Source organism: Meleagris gallopavo, chromosome 28 (genome assembly GCF_905368555.1).
Source record: "Meleagris gallopavo chromosome 28, MGAL_WU_HG_1.1, whole genome shotgun sequence".
Taxonomy (NCBI): Eukaryota; Metazoa; Chordata; class Aves; order Galliformes; family Phasianidae; genus Meleagris; species Meleagris gallopavo.
Genome location: NC_139431.1, coordinates 3,656,435 through 3,672,098, shown reverse-complemented (window position 1 = coordinate 3,672,098; position 15,664 = coordinate 3,656,435). Strand labels below are relative to the sequence as shown.

General features: G+C 54.2%; 1 protein-coding gene across 3 annotated transcripts in view; it reads right to left on the bottom strand.

Annotated features, from left to right (window-relative positions):
- The window catches only part of MAGI3 (membrane associated guanylate kinase, WW and PDZ domain containing 3), a 51,805-nt gene extending 47,373 nt beyond the window's left edge, over window positions 1-4,432 (bottom strand). For 2 of the 3 annotated variants that reach the window (XM_085210710.1, XM_085210711.1), the window contains exon 1: window positions 3,440-4,429. In XM_085210710.1, coding sequence (XP_085066836.1) covers window positions 3,440-3,761 — 322 coding nt within the window. In that variant the 5' untranslated portion in view covers window positions 3,762-4,429. Of the gene's footprint in view, window positions 1-3,439 lie in introns of all 3 variants that reach the window. The other variant, XM_085210712.1, reaches the window with a different exon arrangement.
- Between the last annotated feature and the right edge of the window lie 11,232 nt (window positions 4,433-15,664).

Sequence of the window (15,664 nt, the reverse complement as noted above, 5' to 3'; positions counted from 1 at the left end):
ATATAGAACCCACGATCCATATTCGCCAGACCCCAGCTGTTAGTCTGATTGTATTTATTACCAAAGTCAGTAATGAAACAGCACTGAAGTAGAACACAGTCAAAATCCACACGGAAGCACAGCACGGTCTGGCAGAGCTGGAATTCCAGTTTTACAGTTTTCATGCAGATAACTGAAGAGATACGGCAACCCTGAACCTAAAGGGATTAACTCCTTACTTACATATTACACACTGCTTTCACGAGATGAATCGAGTTATGCAAACAGCTCTATTCAGCAGGGAAGAGCAGCACAGGACTGACAGCAAACACAGCAGTGACTTTTCATTTGAGGACACTGCATTCAAGTAAAAGCAACCAGCAGCAACCCCTGAGAAATTACACTCCATTTTTTGTCTACCACAAAAACACGACGACGTACGTTTGCACACCGTTCTGATGTTGTGTGTCATCTCAAAAGCTGCAGCTGCACGGAACAGCCGAAGCCACACTGCAGGGCACAGAGCAACAGTGCAGGTCCACCGCCCAAAAGTGACAGAGAAGGAAACTCGGGGGGGGTCCTGGCTTCAAACAACTCAGTTCTGCAAACCACCTCACCGTTGTCGTTCTCCCCTCCAGGATGAAGTAAGGAACTGACTCTCAGATACAGCAGAAGAGCTCGTGCTTTTCTTCCTCCACATCCAGAGCTCCCAGGAATAATGCTGCTTTAAAGAAGAAAACTCCTCTGGCTCAGGGAACAATACCCAATTTAACTAACAGGTGTGGACGTGAGGAGACAGCTCTTAAGAGGAGGCATCCTGAAGAGCCAGAAGAATGCATTCAAAGGCCTTAAATCAGAGCAACAACCGAAACCTGAGGAGTTTTTTCAGCTCTCAATCTGAGTGCATACTGCTCATTATATTTTTCAGACTTTCAGAATCACCAACTGAAAAATAACTTCAAGCAGAAGCTACAAAAAAAAAAAAAAAAAGAAAACCACCCAAAAAAAAACTTTGAAAAAACATTAAGGAAGTTGAATCTTCCAAGACAACGAAACCCAGTCATTTTCTGCACCCAATGAGCCCCTGGTTACAGCCAGCTGAGAGCTCAGACAGAACCAGGGAGCAATGTGTGGCTGAAGCCACGGCTTCTAATGAAGATTCATGTTCATTCCCACTGAGCACAGCAGCTCCTGCCATTGCAGAGCAGAGCCAACTGACACTTCAAGGATTTTAAGTAAGTTAGTTCCAGGCTAGCAGGCAAACCAGGACTGTAAGAGCAGAAAAAACAAAAACGCTCCCTGTGTCACAACCAGCACACATGCAGGTGTCTCAATCACAGCTGTCTGAGCAGAGAGGCTTTGCTTTCAGGACACCTGGAGCACCAGGTTACCCCATCCTACAAACCCTGTACCCACAGGGTGGCTCGGGGGCTGATGTCACCACGGTGCCCTGCTCAGGTGATTCCAGTCCTGTGCTGCCCGAGAGGCTCCAGGGAGCAGAAGGCAGCACAGAGCAGCACCCCGAAGGGAACAAATTCAGACCGTTCAGCAGCACAGCGGTTGTTTAACCGGCCACATGAGGCCTCGCTATCGTTTGAAGCTAACGCACTAAGAAAGAATAGAATAATTAGAGCTGGTGAAATCACAGCACTCATGGCTGCGAGATTTAAACAAAGGAGTGTGCGAAAAGGAATGGCAAGATGCTCTATGCCAAGAATAACATGTTCATATAGAGAGGAATGGGAGGTTACAAATTGCACACACCTACGGCTGCTGACAGCCATCACGGTGCTTTGGGCACAGCACCAACCCACGGCCTCACTCTGTGGGGCAGAGAATGCAGCCAGAGAGGGAAGGAACCATTTCTCCAGCAACAAAGTGGTCCATCGTTCCCGATCCGCATTTAACAGATGGTGTTCAATTTAGTATTCATATCTTTCGAGTGTCTTACCAAACAAGACTAAACAGTATCTTGAAATTTCCATTTTCCACTTTCCGTGAGATTGCTAGAAGGATCACAGACAGATTTCACTGCTGCCAACGAAAGCTGTCGCTGCCTTTTAATGAAGGATGCTCGGAGCAGCAGGCAGCCCGGCTCCCGCCCGCTGCACACCTGCACTCAGCCCCACTCAGAACAGGCAGCTTGATCCCTGCACGGGATCTAAGATACAGAATGGATGGGCTCAGAGCTCAGACGCGTGGAAAGCATCGTGCATCACCACCTCTGCAGCTCCAGCACTGCGGGGAGCACTGGGATGGGAGCAGAGGAGCTGTGCAGAGCTCTGCCTGCTGCCTCTGTGCTCCTCCATGCACCCCCAGCTCCGTGTGGTGTCAACAGAAACAGCAACAGCCCGCTGCGAGGTGCCGCGTTTAAGGACAGTGAGTCTGACACAGAAGCTTGCTGTCAAAACCATCTGATGTGGTAAATAAGCTCACAATATGTTCTAGCGTGGAAAAGCTGCTCCATCTCGAGCATGGATACGATTTGTTCCAAAAGTTACGTAAAATCAACAGAAAAATGCCAGTTGTACACACAAGGCTCAGCCCAGTGCTCAGCACCAGCCCCGTCCCATCCTGATGGGTGGGACATCACGGGACCCTCACCTGTCCTACGGCACCTTCCTGCTTTACATTGCATACGCTCATCCTAATGTCTGTTCTGGCAGTTTTAATACGAAGTTCAGGACATCTCTGCTACGGAAATCCCAGCACAGGAACATCCCTGCTGCCCTCCAGAGCAAACGCAATTCCATTTGATACTCATAATAGTTCCATCTCCCATTAACTTCCTCTTTATTTAAAAGATTTATTACTGCCTTGTATTAATGAATTTGTTCCTCTATTTATTTACCCTTTCTGTTTTTCTGTTTTCTCCATTTCAATCAGAATCCCAGAGTTCTCCCGGATCCTCCCGTGGGTCACTTCTGTTCTGCTTTATGCAGGCGATACCCATCAGGGCACAGCAGATAACTCTTAATTAGCGGTCAAAGGAGGAAACTGCCTTCAGGTACACATTACCTACAACCAAACGGCGGCCCTGGGATCGCAAATAAGCACAGAACAAAGCGGACAGATAAGAAGCGTGGAGCTGCCAACCCCTGCGGCACTGCCGGTGCTCACACAGGGGCACAGCGAGCTCACAGCCGAGCATTACAACCCGGGGAGCGGGGAACCAACACAGCCGGGCACCGCCAGGCACACGGACCGACGGATTTACCGCATCCGCGCTCAGGACTAACCCAAACCTACTGCGAGACGCATCGAACGGACCGCGCTCCCGCTGCCCGCCGCCGCGAAGGACGCACGGAGCGCCCGCACCGCGCTGCCCCTCCGGGCCCGGCGCCGGAGCCGCCGCCCCCGCCCGCCCCGCAGCCCCGCCCGCCCCGCTCCAACTCCGGTCCCGCCGCCCGAAGGCCGCGACGCCGGGCCCGCAGCGGACGGGCGCGGCCTGCGGGCTCACCTGGCCGCACGGTCTTGAGTCGCACGGGCTCCCTGAAGTGCCGGATGACGGCCAGCGTGTCGCGGTGCGTCAGGCCGCTCACCGGGGTGCCGTTCACTTCCAGCAGCACGTCTCCCGGCGCCGGCGCTTTGCCCGACAGCAGCGCGGGGCCCGGCGCGCCCTCGGCGCCCGTCGGCAGTCGGCCCGCCAGGTACGGGAACTCGCCGCGCTCGGCGCCGCCGTGCAGCAGCTCGGGGTCGGGGCCCGCCGGGCCGCCCCAGGACACCACGCACTCCTGCACCTTGCTCAGCCAGTGCCGCTTCTTCCGCAGCGTTTTGGACATGCCGCACCATGGGCGCGCCCGCGCCGCCTCCCGCGCCGGCCGCTGCCACCCGACTGCCGCCCGCCGCGGCGGCGCCGCCCGCCCCGCCCCGCCCCCCTACGCGCGCGCCTCGCCCCGCCCCCGCCCTCGCGCGCGCCCCCGGCCCTGCCGCGCCGGCCCCGCCCCCATCCAACCGGGGCGGGGCTTGTGACGTCACGGCGACGCGTACCGCCCGGGTTGGCGCGCGACGTGCTCGGAGCGCGCGCGAGCGCTTTGGGTCGGGGCGGGGCAGCAGCGGCTCCGTTGCGGAGCAGCGATCCGGAGCGCTGACACCGCGCGAGCTTTGCTCTTAGCTCCGTGTTTGAGCTTTGCCCTCAGCTCCGTGTCTGAGTTTTGCTCTCAGCTCCGTATCTCGGCTCCGCGCCGCCCAGCACGGCCCGACGAATGAACCGCCACGAGTGCCGACCGCGAGGGAGCCGCTCTGGCAGCGCTCATCACAGCCGTGAAGGGCAAAAATGAATCCTGGCGATGCGGTTTGATGGGCGTTTCTGTGCCCGCTCCTCTTCAGTCTGAATTCCCGCTGGATTCCGTGCGCGATGCCCCATCCCGACGGAGTGGCCCCACTGAGAGGTGCTGCGGAGCCCGGCGGTGTTTGCAGCTGCAGAACAACGGGTGTTTGTCTGTTTGTCTGTTTGTTTGCAGCGCTGTGCCCCGGCGCTCACCTCTGTTTGCACAACAGCGCGTTTGCAGGAATCGCGTTTCAACTCGGAGCGCTCTGCAGTGGTAAACAGCAACAAAGGGTTCGTTTCTGCGTAGCACAGAAACCGCTGAGAACCTCCTGGAGTGCAGCAGAACTGCTCCTAACAAACACACCTCCTGCTGCTACACGCTGTCCCGTTCCTGCACAGCTCCGTCCCATTGCAGGCCTGCTCCTCTATGGCACACAGCTAACAGCTGTCTGCCCACCTACAATAACTCACATCGCTGTTCCTTTGGGCTGCACTTTAATTATCCATCTGCTGCTCATTACCTCCGGGCTGCAGGTGGTTGGAGCTGGAGCTGTGCTGGGTGTTCCCCATGTCCCCCCTCCTCTGCTCCCAGCACACGGGCTGTGAGCACGGAGCACTGCTGGGCATCAGGCATCAACCCAACAACGAGACCCAAATTGATGCAGCTCCATGTGTGTGTCGTAATGTATATTTCATAGAATCCTAGAATGGCCTGGGTTGAAAAGGACCACAAGGATCATCTCATTTCAACCCCCTGCTATGTGCCGCCAGCCATCAGACCAGGCTGCCCAGAGCCACATCCAGCCTGGATTTCTTACACATAAAAGCAGTTAATTCAGTGTTAAATATAACAAGGATTTCACACTCTCACTTCAATCCACTTGTCCTTGGGGTGATGTGATGCCATACAGTCAATGCTGAGCTCTGCCACATCGCAGCCGAGGGAAGGAACTGCTCTGAGATCACAGCTGTGCAGGGATGCAGTGTTTGTTTATCACACTGTCAGAGTTCAAAAGCGATCAAAACAGCAAAAACATGTCAGACTGCTGTTTAATTAGAGCATGAAGACACACTTTTGGTGGAGAGGACAGAGAGGGAATCGTGGTGCTGCGTTTGGACTTCTACAAAGTCATTCCTGTGCCCAACGCTTGCAATGCCACTGCTTGTGTTGCCAAGCTCCAAAAAAAGCCCAGAGAGCAAAGCCAGGTCTGAATGCAGAGCTGTGCCATCCTGGCTGAGCCCTGCTGGCTGCACCCCTCACCTGGAGCTGGAGCACCATCCCCAGTGTTTGGTCCGTGCATCTCCACAGTGCCACCAACAACAGCATTTGTGCATCATGATGTCTTTTTCTCTCTCCCCCACCCTTACACAAATAAAAAACACCATGAGGCACTGCAGATATTAAACTGGTGATCATTACGTTCAGTAGGCACCGACTCTCACAAATAATCACATGAAGTTTACAAACAACAGGAGGGTCGGGGAATTCACCACGTTTTGGTGAGATGTTGTAGCAAATTCATCCCAATCACATCCTCTGTATGCCTCGATTTCCCAGCTGAAAACACAGCACTGCTGGACGTGGGGCTGCAGCCCCCAGCAGTAATTGTAACACAGAGGTGTGCAGAGCACAGCAATGTGCCCCCAAGCACTGTTCATCCACTCTGAAATAAAGAAGGCAACCACAGGGACTGCTCTACGTGTGCCGTAAGTGCAGCTGGTTGCTGCTGGAGCTTTGTGTATAGAAGAGCTAAAAAGATGAACTAAGAGGACTTGTCAGTGTGAATCAGGAGGCAGCCTATGCAAATCCCCCTCTGCTGCTCGCTCTGGGATGCACACTGAATGTCTGCGATGCGATCAAGCACTGCTGCTGCCTATGAATGCAAAGCGCAGATAAAGACCCAGAGAGGGAACCGAGGGAGTCGTGCAGTCACACAGAATCACAGCTGAGCGTGGGTTTGAAGTCTACGTGTTGGATTTAGAGCCTAAAAGTAGTAATGGAGCGTTTAAGTCTGGATCTGGAGCTTAGTGCCGTGCGGAACCATCAGGGAGGGATAAGCCTGTGGATGTGGTGAGGTGATGTGGGGAAATGAGGGCTGTGGGGCCAGGTGGGCACTGTGGGTGCTGCTGGGGGTCACCGCTGGGGATGTGCAGCCACAGCACAGCCTGGGATCAGCACACGTCCCAGCTGATAGCCAGAGTTGAGCGGCATCCCTGGGGGAGATGTCCCCCCTTTGCCATACTGGTGAGCTGAGACCGTATGCAAGCTCCAGGCTTTCACCCACTCGTAGAGGATACAGAGAAATGCCTCAGATCAGCTGTGCTGACAGCCCCACTGTCCCAGACAGGATGAGCAATGCTGTTCCATTCCAGAGCAGAGATCTGCAGCCTTCAGCTCCGATGGCTCCCAGCTTGCTGGGCCAGGTGAAGGCAAAGCTCTGCTCCTTGCAGCACTTCCTCATGTGGCGTTGCTCAGACTGCTGCAAGATCCAGAAGTGCCCTTTGAGCCAGGCAGTTTGGGCATTGGGAGCCCAGCTGGGCTCCGGGCTGGTGCACCCGCTTACAGGGAGGGCTTTGATTCCATGATTCCGCAGTCATCCCCAGGAATGGAATCACCTGTTGCAAATATCACCTCCTGAGAGCTTACCCAAAACAAACTGAACTTCACAAGCTCTTGGCTTCATCAGTTCTGCCGTTGCCCTCCGTTTTTGCACATCTCTGAGCACCACTCACTAAATCCCCTGCCTGAACCTTCCCCTGGTGTCAGCGCTCTGCCAGGAGCTGGGTGAGCAGCTGTAAGCAGTTCAGCTCTGTTGGTGGTTTTACATCTGTAATGGGATCTGAAAGAGCTGAAGCCGCCTTGTCGAGTTTTACAGCCCCCGCTCACAGGGATTTGGGAGAGCTGACATGGCCCCAAAACCCATCCCATGCCCTGACACATGTAATCCCCAGCTCCCACCAGTCGCTGTCTTCGCCCCAACTGGAGCAGCTGGGGCAGCAAGGAGCAGCAGCTCACAGAAAGCTGCGAACTTCCCTGCAGAATGCGTAAGGAAATCCGGGTTGCTGAGAGTGAACGCCCACTCCTGCACATCACCGCCTGCCAGCACCAGGCCCTGGTAGCCCTGCAGGCGTCTGAAGGCTGTGCTGCATCCTGCTGCTGTCTGTCACAGAACAAACCATTGCCATTGCAGCAGCACAGCTGGGTGTAGCAGTGCTGTGCTGTGCTGTGCTGTGCTGTGCTGTGCTCCCCAGGGCCCTCTGGTCACATTGCTCCCACTGCAGAGCAGACATGGGGAGGAGGGGTGGGCTGTGGATCAAGGAGTGCTTCCATCTGCAGGAGGGCTCCCAGCAGCATCACTCCAATCTACCTGCACTGCTCTGTGCAGTGCTGTATGATTAATCTCCTATCTTCCCAAGATCAGGAATTAAGCAGCAGCAATGCCATACAAGAGTTTTTACAGACCGATGTAGAAAGGCTGTCCCCATTCTTCCCTTTTCTTTGGAGTCTCAGCAGATCTGTCACAAAACCATTATCAAAGGCAGCAAGATAAGTGCAGCATTACTGCATCACAGAAAGCAGTAATAACACAGAATAACTTTGATCAAAGTTTTAGAGAACGTTTCTTTTTTCTCCACAGCCCGGTGTTAATTACAGCCACGTGCAGTAAACGACCTGGTGTTAATTTATGTGTTAGCAGAAAAGGTGAAACACTGCAGTGTGACACAACAGCCCAGACCTGGGCTGTGCAGGGGGTGTCACAGGAATTCTGAACCCTCTCTGTTGTTTCGAACTCAATGATAACATCTCAAATTCTTGAGTCCCCATTCTGTTGTACTTCAGTTTTGGGGTTATTGCTCGGAACACGAGGCTGATGAGCTCAGCCCTTCTCCCCAGCACTGTGGGCTGGGACCTCATCAGTGCTCCCAGGTTTTGCCATCGCTGGAACAGCAAAGGGCTCCTAGGGAACAAATGGGACACAGCAGCTCCGTGCCTTTGCAGGGCACAGAGCTGATGCTCAGTGCTGATCAGAGGGCGATCAGGACAGAAATTAAGCAGGCCATTAAGCAGCACTCCAGTGGATTAACGTTGCTCTGTCTCCTTACACTGCAGGATTTCAAAACTCCTTTGAAGTCTGCGCATTAGAAAATCACTTTCCAAGCCACATAACTTTGAGCTTTAGATGTTTCCTAACAATTCCGTGGCTGAGGAACAGCTGACTAATCCTTTAGGATTTAATGAGGTTAACTAACATGCACAGCTTTGTAGGGAGCTGTAGGTGGTATGTGGTAGCAAACACGAGGAGCGGTGGCTCTGAGCAGAGCTCTGCAATGAGCCGTGACGGCACCACAGCATCAGCTCCCAACCTTCTGCCAAAGCTCTGCTTTCCTCCCAGAAGCACGGAAAGGGCTCTGACCTTCTTCAGTCACCACAGTTCATAACAAATGGCTGTTTGCTTCCATCTCTTGCTGAATCACAGAATCACAGAATGGTTTGGGTTGGATCCTCAAGGATCACGAAGCTCCAACCCCCTGCCACACGCAGGGCCACCAACCTCCACATTTAATACCAGCCCAGGCTGCCCAGGGCCCCATCCAACCCGGCCTTGAACACCTCCAGGGATGGACGGGGATCCACAGCCTCTCTGGGCAGCTGTTCCACCACCTCACTGCTCTCATAGGAAAGAACTTCCCCCTGACATCCAACCTCAATCTTCCCTCCTTCAACTCCAACCCATTTCCTGAGGTCAATAGGCATTCCCATTCCTGCTCCTCACTCAGCCCAGTTCCTGGCTGGGCAGCCCCATTCCAGCACACAGTGTGTGTTGGCACTTCTGCCCCTTGTGCCTGAGAAGCGAGCGGTGCGGCCATTCAGTACTTACAGAAGATGCCAGAGTTGACACATCAATTCATTAGGGTGCAATTACAGAGTTGAGAACTTAGGCTACTCGATTATTCTTAGCAAGAAGACGCAATTAACTGCAGGTTCACATCCAACACCACCTGGTGCCTTGAATCAGGCTTGGTGTGTTGTCTTGCACCAGCACAACCCGCAGTGCTTGGTGCAGGTGGGTGTGTGATGACAGCAGCTGGGGGACTGGAGCACTGCAGCAGCACCACCCAGCCCATGGTGCATTCAGTGGGACCTGCAGAGGAGTGGGCTGACATTGCAAGAGCCCCTCACGGCTTTTCTGAGCGAGCACACGCGTGTGAGATGCTAACTGGGAAGCACTGCCGAGCACTCCGGTAGGAAATGGCTCTCAGGTGAAACATCCTCCTCACTGTCAGATCGCTGCCGCTCAGTTTCCATTTCAGCAGACGCTCAGTTGGTGTCGATTTCAAAGCTCATTTTCTGACTTGTCAGCTCTGTGCGGCCGCTGCTCCGCGTGGCCCAGCCCCACCAAAGTGGGGAGCACACGGATGGGTGCTCATGGCTCAGGCTGAGCCCCTGCACCCTGTGAGCACCGACACCCCGGGTGCTGTAACTGGGTCGGGTGCTTCTGTGCTGCCGCCGCCTCGTGATTAAGCACCATAAATATTTATGATTTATTATTGCAGCTTTGGGAAGATCTGTCTGTTACGGCTCACGGATCATAGTAGCACTAGTGGCAAGTAGAAGCATAAAACTGCCTCGTGCTCGTTTGCAGCTCCCCCTCAGCTCGCAGGAGCCTGCAGACAGAGGCAAGGGCTCTGCAGTTTCCAAGCAGTTTCTCTACCATCTCTTCCATTCATGAATTATTTCATGGGAAGATTTCTTTTAATAATAGGAACGGAAAACTCAGATTAATACCTCAGCCGCTCTCGGGCTCTTGTGGTCCCTGAAAAAAAGAAAGCAATGGAGACAAAAGCCCTTACAGAGCAACAGCCAGGTATGGGAGCTTACAGGGCCTGCATGTGGAAGGAAGGAAGGAAGGAAGGAAGGAAGGAAGGAAGGAAGGAAGGAAGGAAGGAAGGAAGGAAGGAAGGAGGGAAGGAAGGAGAGAAGGAAGGAAGGAAGGAAGGAAGGAAGGAAGGAAGGAAGGAAACCTTCCAGGATTTGCTGGGTGCACAAAGCTGCGGAGTGCTGCTGGTGGGAGCAGTGCAAAGGACTCAGATGTGCACCGTCTGCAGATGGAGAACTGCAGCCCTCGTCCTGCAGCAGCACCTCAGGGCTCAGAGCTCTCTCTGCTGCTCCTTCACTGCCCAGGAGGGCTCTGCAGGGAGGGCTTCAGTGCCTTGCTTTGCTTCCTCTGGTCCTTGAAATATAGAAAGTAAAACACTGCAGGATGAAAAAAGAGAGGAGCGGGCGGTCACGCTGAGGACGTTTGGAGGAATGTGCTGTTACATAAAGTGTGCTGAGGAAAGGTTGATAAATACCACTCCTTCCCCTGGGAGCCCGTGGCTTGCAGGAGCCATCAGTGCACCACGGGATAGCAGATCCTCCTCACTAATTCTCCGGGTCATAAGCAAATTAGAACAGCAAAGCCCATAGGCTCTCAGTTTCCATTGGGCACAGCAGCCTGCTCACCTGCTGGCTGCTGCTGTCACAGCAAGGTCGGGGCTGCAGACATCAAACTCCCAGACAAACACTGCTCCTAGCCAGCAAACCCTGCGAAGGGCTTTAAAAGGCTGCAGGATTCCAGGCTCTGTGTGGTCACACCACAAAGTGGGGCACGGGTTGCCAGCGAGCTTCCATTGCTTTTCTGCTGCAGCGATGCCCTCTGCTTTGGCCGCACACAGCAGCAGTGGGGCAGCTCTGCACAGCAGTCTGCGAATCCCCCATAGCTGCATCTGCAGGGAACAAAGCGCCGTCAGCCCGCAGCACAGCGCTGCAAATCCTGCCTTTAATCTCAGGTTCCAGTAACAACCTTCTCCGCATCCAATTACTTGTCTTAAAACTGACATCATGACATTAAATTCCTAAGAACTAAAGCGCTTTGAAAATATAACCTACTTTATAGCAGACGAGATTTATGGACAAAGTATTTACTTTGCAGTCCTCAATGCTACCAGAACTGCTGCCACCCACCCAGGACCCCCAAGTGCCAGGCAGAGGCTGCTGGGCATGTGGGGGTTCCCTGGTATTCGGGGATGCTCAGCCCTTCCCTTCTCCCGTGGCAGTGCCCTGGATGATGCACTGACTGCTGTGTGCTGCCCGCTGTGCTTGGGGCATCACTGATAAGGAGCATCTCAGATGTGAGATGGGAAATCTCTCCCCTGGTGCAGGCAGAACGCCTCAGACCAGCAGGCAGACAGCGCTGCTCGTGGTTCACTTTTCTGCCTGGCCTCACCCCTAATCACATATTGCTGCGCTAACCGAAATGGAGAGGCATTAACTTTCACTCCTGAAGCAAGGTGCAATTAGTTGGGCATAAAAGAACACTGAAGTGATGCTAATTACCTTCTGAAAGATGAATAGAATTGAGCCAGAGAAGCAGAAAATTACCTTTGTGGAATATCAGTTTTGGAGCTCGAACCAAAGCAAGGAGGGCCCACAGTTGTTGGGTGGATGCAGCCGGGCTGCACGCTGCCCCTTCCCCTCATGCTCTGCAAAGTGCCTGGAAGAAAAACACCCAACAGCAGCTCAGGGAGTGCAGCCCCACAGGGACCTCAGCTCACCCTGCGGTGCTGCAATGCTGGTGCTGCTGTCCCAGCACTGCAATCGAGAACGAAGGCGAGCATCAGCAGGGACACCACATCTCTCCTTCCCAGCTGGGAGCTCATGGATGTGGAAGCTGAACTGGAGGACCCAGATGCAGGTGGGGGGAATGGGAGCAGGGCATTTCCTGGCACCAGGATGTGCTCAGAGCCCAACGTGCACAGCGTGGTTTGTAACAACAGCCCACAAGCACCTTAACTGTGCCATGCTATTTCCTCCCGGAAACCACTCAGATTTGTAATTAGCCCTTAACTATTCCCCACCCATTTAGCAGCATTCAAGGAATCGAACCCATTTTCTCCCAGCCATCTGCAGGCTGCTCCATTCTGCCTCGCGGCGCTTTGCTGACCAGCAATCGCTTCCAATAACAGCACAAAATAAATCACTGACAAACTCCCCCCCCCAGCACAGAAGGGACAGCTCTGCAGATGGGCAGAACCTGCACCGCCAGCTTCCTGGGGATGATGAAGCTCCCCAAAACACAGCACCCAGCCCACGACCAGGGCTGCCAACTGCTGGGGGCTGCTGCCAACAAAGGGCCCCATTCCCGAGCAGGGCAGGGCTGTGCCATCCCACAAGCAGCCCCTTCTGCACGTGTGCTTTGTGCAAGGGCTCCAATGTGGCTGAGTGCTGCTGGGAATGGGCTGAGCTGGTTCCCCAACTGAGCAACCTCCAGCTTCCCCTGCTGCTCTGAGTTCATACCTTCATGTTCCCACCAAAGCCTCTCCCTGATTTATGCTTTGGGGAGAAGCTCATGGAAGACGCTGTGGGAACCGAAAGCTTAAGAAGGCAATTAGGAGAGCAGAGCAGAAGGCAATCTGCTCCCAGGCCCCGCTGCGCCTGCCCTCCCTGCTGCACAGGACCGGCTGTGCCTGCAGCACGGGCTGCTTCTTCCAGTCCTCATTTGAACAGCGTTTTCATCTATAAGATGCATTATTTACCAGTCTGGAATGCGGCTGATTTACAAACAAGATTTATCAGCAAAAACACTGTGCTTGCTGCAGTGACTTCCAACCAACCCGCTTTGCTGGGCTGCTGCTGAGTGTGCAGATCCCGGCCCCATCCATCACCACACTGTGCCACCATGGTCTCAGGCTTAGGATGCAAACAACCAAAGGAGACACTCCCACAGCACCAGCAGTAGCATCCGGGGCCGGCACAGACCCAGGCCCTGCAATCCAGCTCTTTTGGGCAGCTACAGAAGGAGCTCAAGGGAAATGCCCACGCTCCTGTGCCACAAAACCAAGTAGGTGCCTCAGTGCTGCGGGCTCCCAGCCATGCCCTCTGCTCTGCTGGCAGGAGCTGAACGAAGCCAGAAGAACTGCTTTGGTGCTACGGAATTTTTAGCAAGCCGTGGGAAGCGTCACTTTTCAAAGTGGCTTTGCAAAGGTGTGACAGTTCCCAAAGAACAGAGAGTAACCAGAGCCCAACAGCTGATCAGAATCTGATCTGGAAATGGGACACCGGCACCCAGGGGACGCTGCCCTCGCCCTGCACGCCCTGCCCTGGCAGCGCCCGCTTCCCATCGTTTGTGCCCCGTGAGCCAGAGCTGCTGTGGGGTCTGGCAGGGCCTGCAGCCCCCAGCGTGGCTGGGTCACATCCTCCAGCACTGCTCCATCAATAATGGAAAGCAATTTCCCCGGACAGAGCCGGGAGATTACGCAGGCATCCGCGCTCCTCATCTGCTGCCGACAGGATGGGAAGAACTTTAATAAGATGTGATTTGACAGTAACGCAAAACAACAACAGCATTAAGGGAAGAATAATGGCAAAGGCAGCTGTCAAAAACCTCATGTTCTCTAACCAGGAGAAAGAAATCAGAGCTGTCAGGCTGGGCAGCGCAGCGTGGCAGAGGGCAGCCAGGTGCCCCCGTGCCCCTCTGCATCACCCATCCCTTGGGGTTGGGGGGGGTCAGGATGGAGATGCTGGAAAGACAATCAGGGCATAATGAAACCTTTATTTTTAAAAAATATGGTTTTTAATTTAAATGCAAATTCGGTGCTTTGCTATCTGTAGGTCGTTTGCACTGACATGCTGCTTAATTAGCAGAGATGAGACTCAGGAAGCAATAGCAGCTAATGGCTGGCCCTTTCCTGTACATTTGTTTTAAGTTAATTAAAATTTCTTAGAGGGATCCAGCCTGCAATGCCAGGCTGGGCTGAGTGCTGCCAGGGCTCTGGCGGGCTCCTCGCCATTCATCGAGCGGGGCACATTTATTTCTGCATCCTGAGATCCCCTTTGGCAACCCACAAATCACAGCAGCACTCGATGGCACTCAGCGCTGGGCAGAGCCAGAGCAGCAGTGAATCTGAGCGTGGATACGGGGGATTTTTCTAAATGCTGGGATGAATTACACACGTAAGTCTTCGGATGAGACGTTAAACGTAATGTGAAATCGAACCTTCAAAGCAAGGAGCAGAGCAGTGATCCCCTGTGTTACACACGACTTATGCTCAGGAGGAGCTGGTTTAGGGGAGATCTGCCCCCACCAAGGGCTGAGCTGGAGGCGAGAGCTGCAAGTCGCAGCCTGGGCTCTGCACTGACCCACAGCCCTGCTCTGCCCCAGCTGGGACACGGCAGAACCCAGAGCCCTGCAGAGCACACACTGCTGGCAGTGCCCCACAGATACGAAATACAGCCAGGACCTGCGGAAAAACACAGCAGCAGTGCAGGAAAACTGCAGCAGAGGGGGAACTCACAAAGGGACCCCATGGCTGTGAGTGTGACGCGTCGCACGTGGCTCAGAGCACAGCCTGGAACCACGCTGGGCCTCGGCATGGGTGGGCAGCACTGCAGGCAGGCTGAAGAAGGCAGGAAGGCAGACAGAGCCTCCCAAAGGGCACACAGAGCTTTGGTGCCGGCCCCTGCCTGCCAATAAACACTTACGGATCGATCAGCACAAACCCTTTGCAGCGCAGATCGATCACTTCTCGTGGGGAGAAAATGAGATAAGTGGTGGTGTTCATCACGCTCCATTTCCCTGCAGAGAGGAACCCTGGCTGGACCTGCCCCCAGCTGCAGGGCTAACAGGGATGACGAGAAGCCGTGCTTAGGGTTTGCCAGTGCTCTGCCACATTGCATCCCACCCCAGCTCCTCCTGTCACTGCTCCCTGCAGCACAGCAGGTCCAGCTGCAGGATGGGAAGCAGGGAACTGCCCTGTGCTGTGCCCACCCCCCGGTGCAGAAGCTTTTCTTAACACCCACACTGACCTCCTGCCTGGAGGAAGGCAGAGCTGTGCTGGGAGCACTGCAGGGCCAGATGGAAGCTGCTGCACTGCAAAGTGCAGAGGGAGAGCAAGGAAGGGATGGGATCTTCCACGAAAACTCAGTCGTTAGCAAAGCCCAAGGGTAGATGCAATTGTTTTCTGTTTTTCCCCTCTCTTTGATGACCCAGTTTTTTGTTGGTTTTTTTTTTTTTTCCATCTCATCTCAACCAGGCTGCAGTGTTAATTTTTAAATATGCTTGGGTAACTGAGAGCATTAACTATTCATGATCTTATCTTCAATAGCTTCTGGTTCTCTGACACCGTGCCAGGGCTGGGATGTGCACGGCGAACCTGGGAGGGCTGAACTCACCAGGATAGGTGATAGCTGGTTTTTCCTGCACGCCGTGTTGAGCTGATCCCAGCACAGGTGGGGTCCCATTGCTCCCTGCAGCCTCGCAGCACCGATGCAATGACAGTGGGTTGAAAACAGGAGCGTGCAAAGAGCTGATCTCTGGGGGATGCTGCAGACACTGTGTGAATTCAGAAACATCAGCATGCATCTCGCAGCAGCTG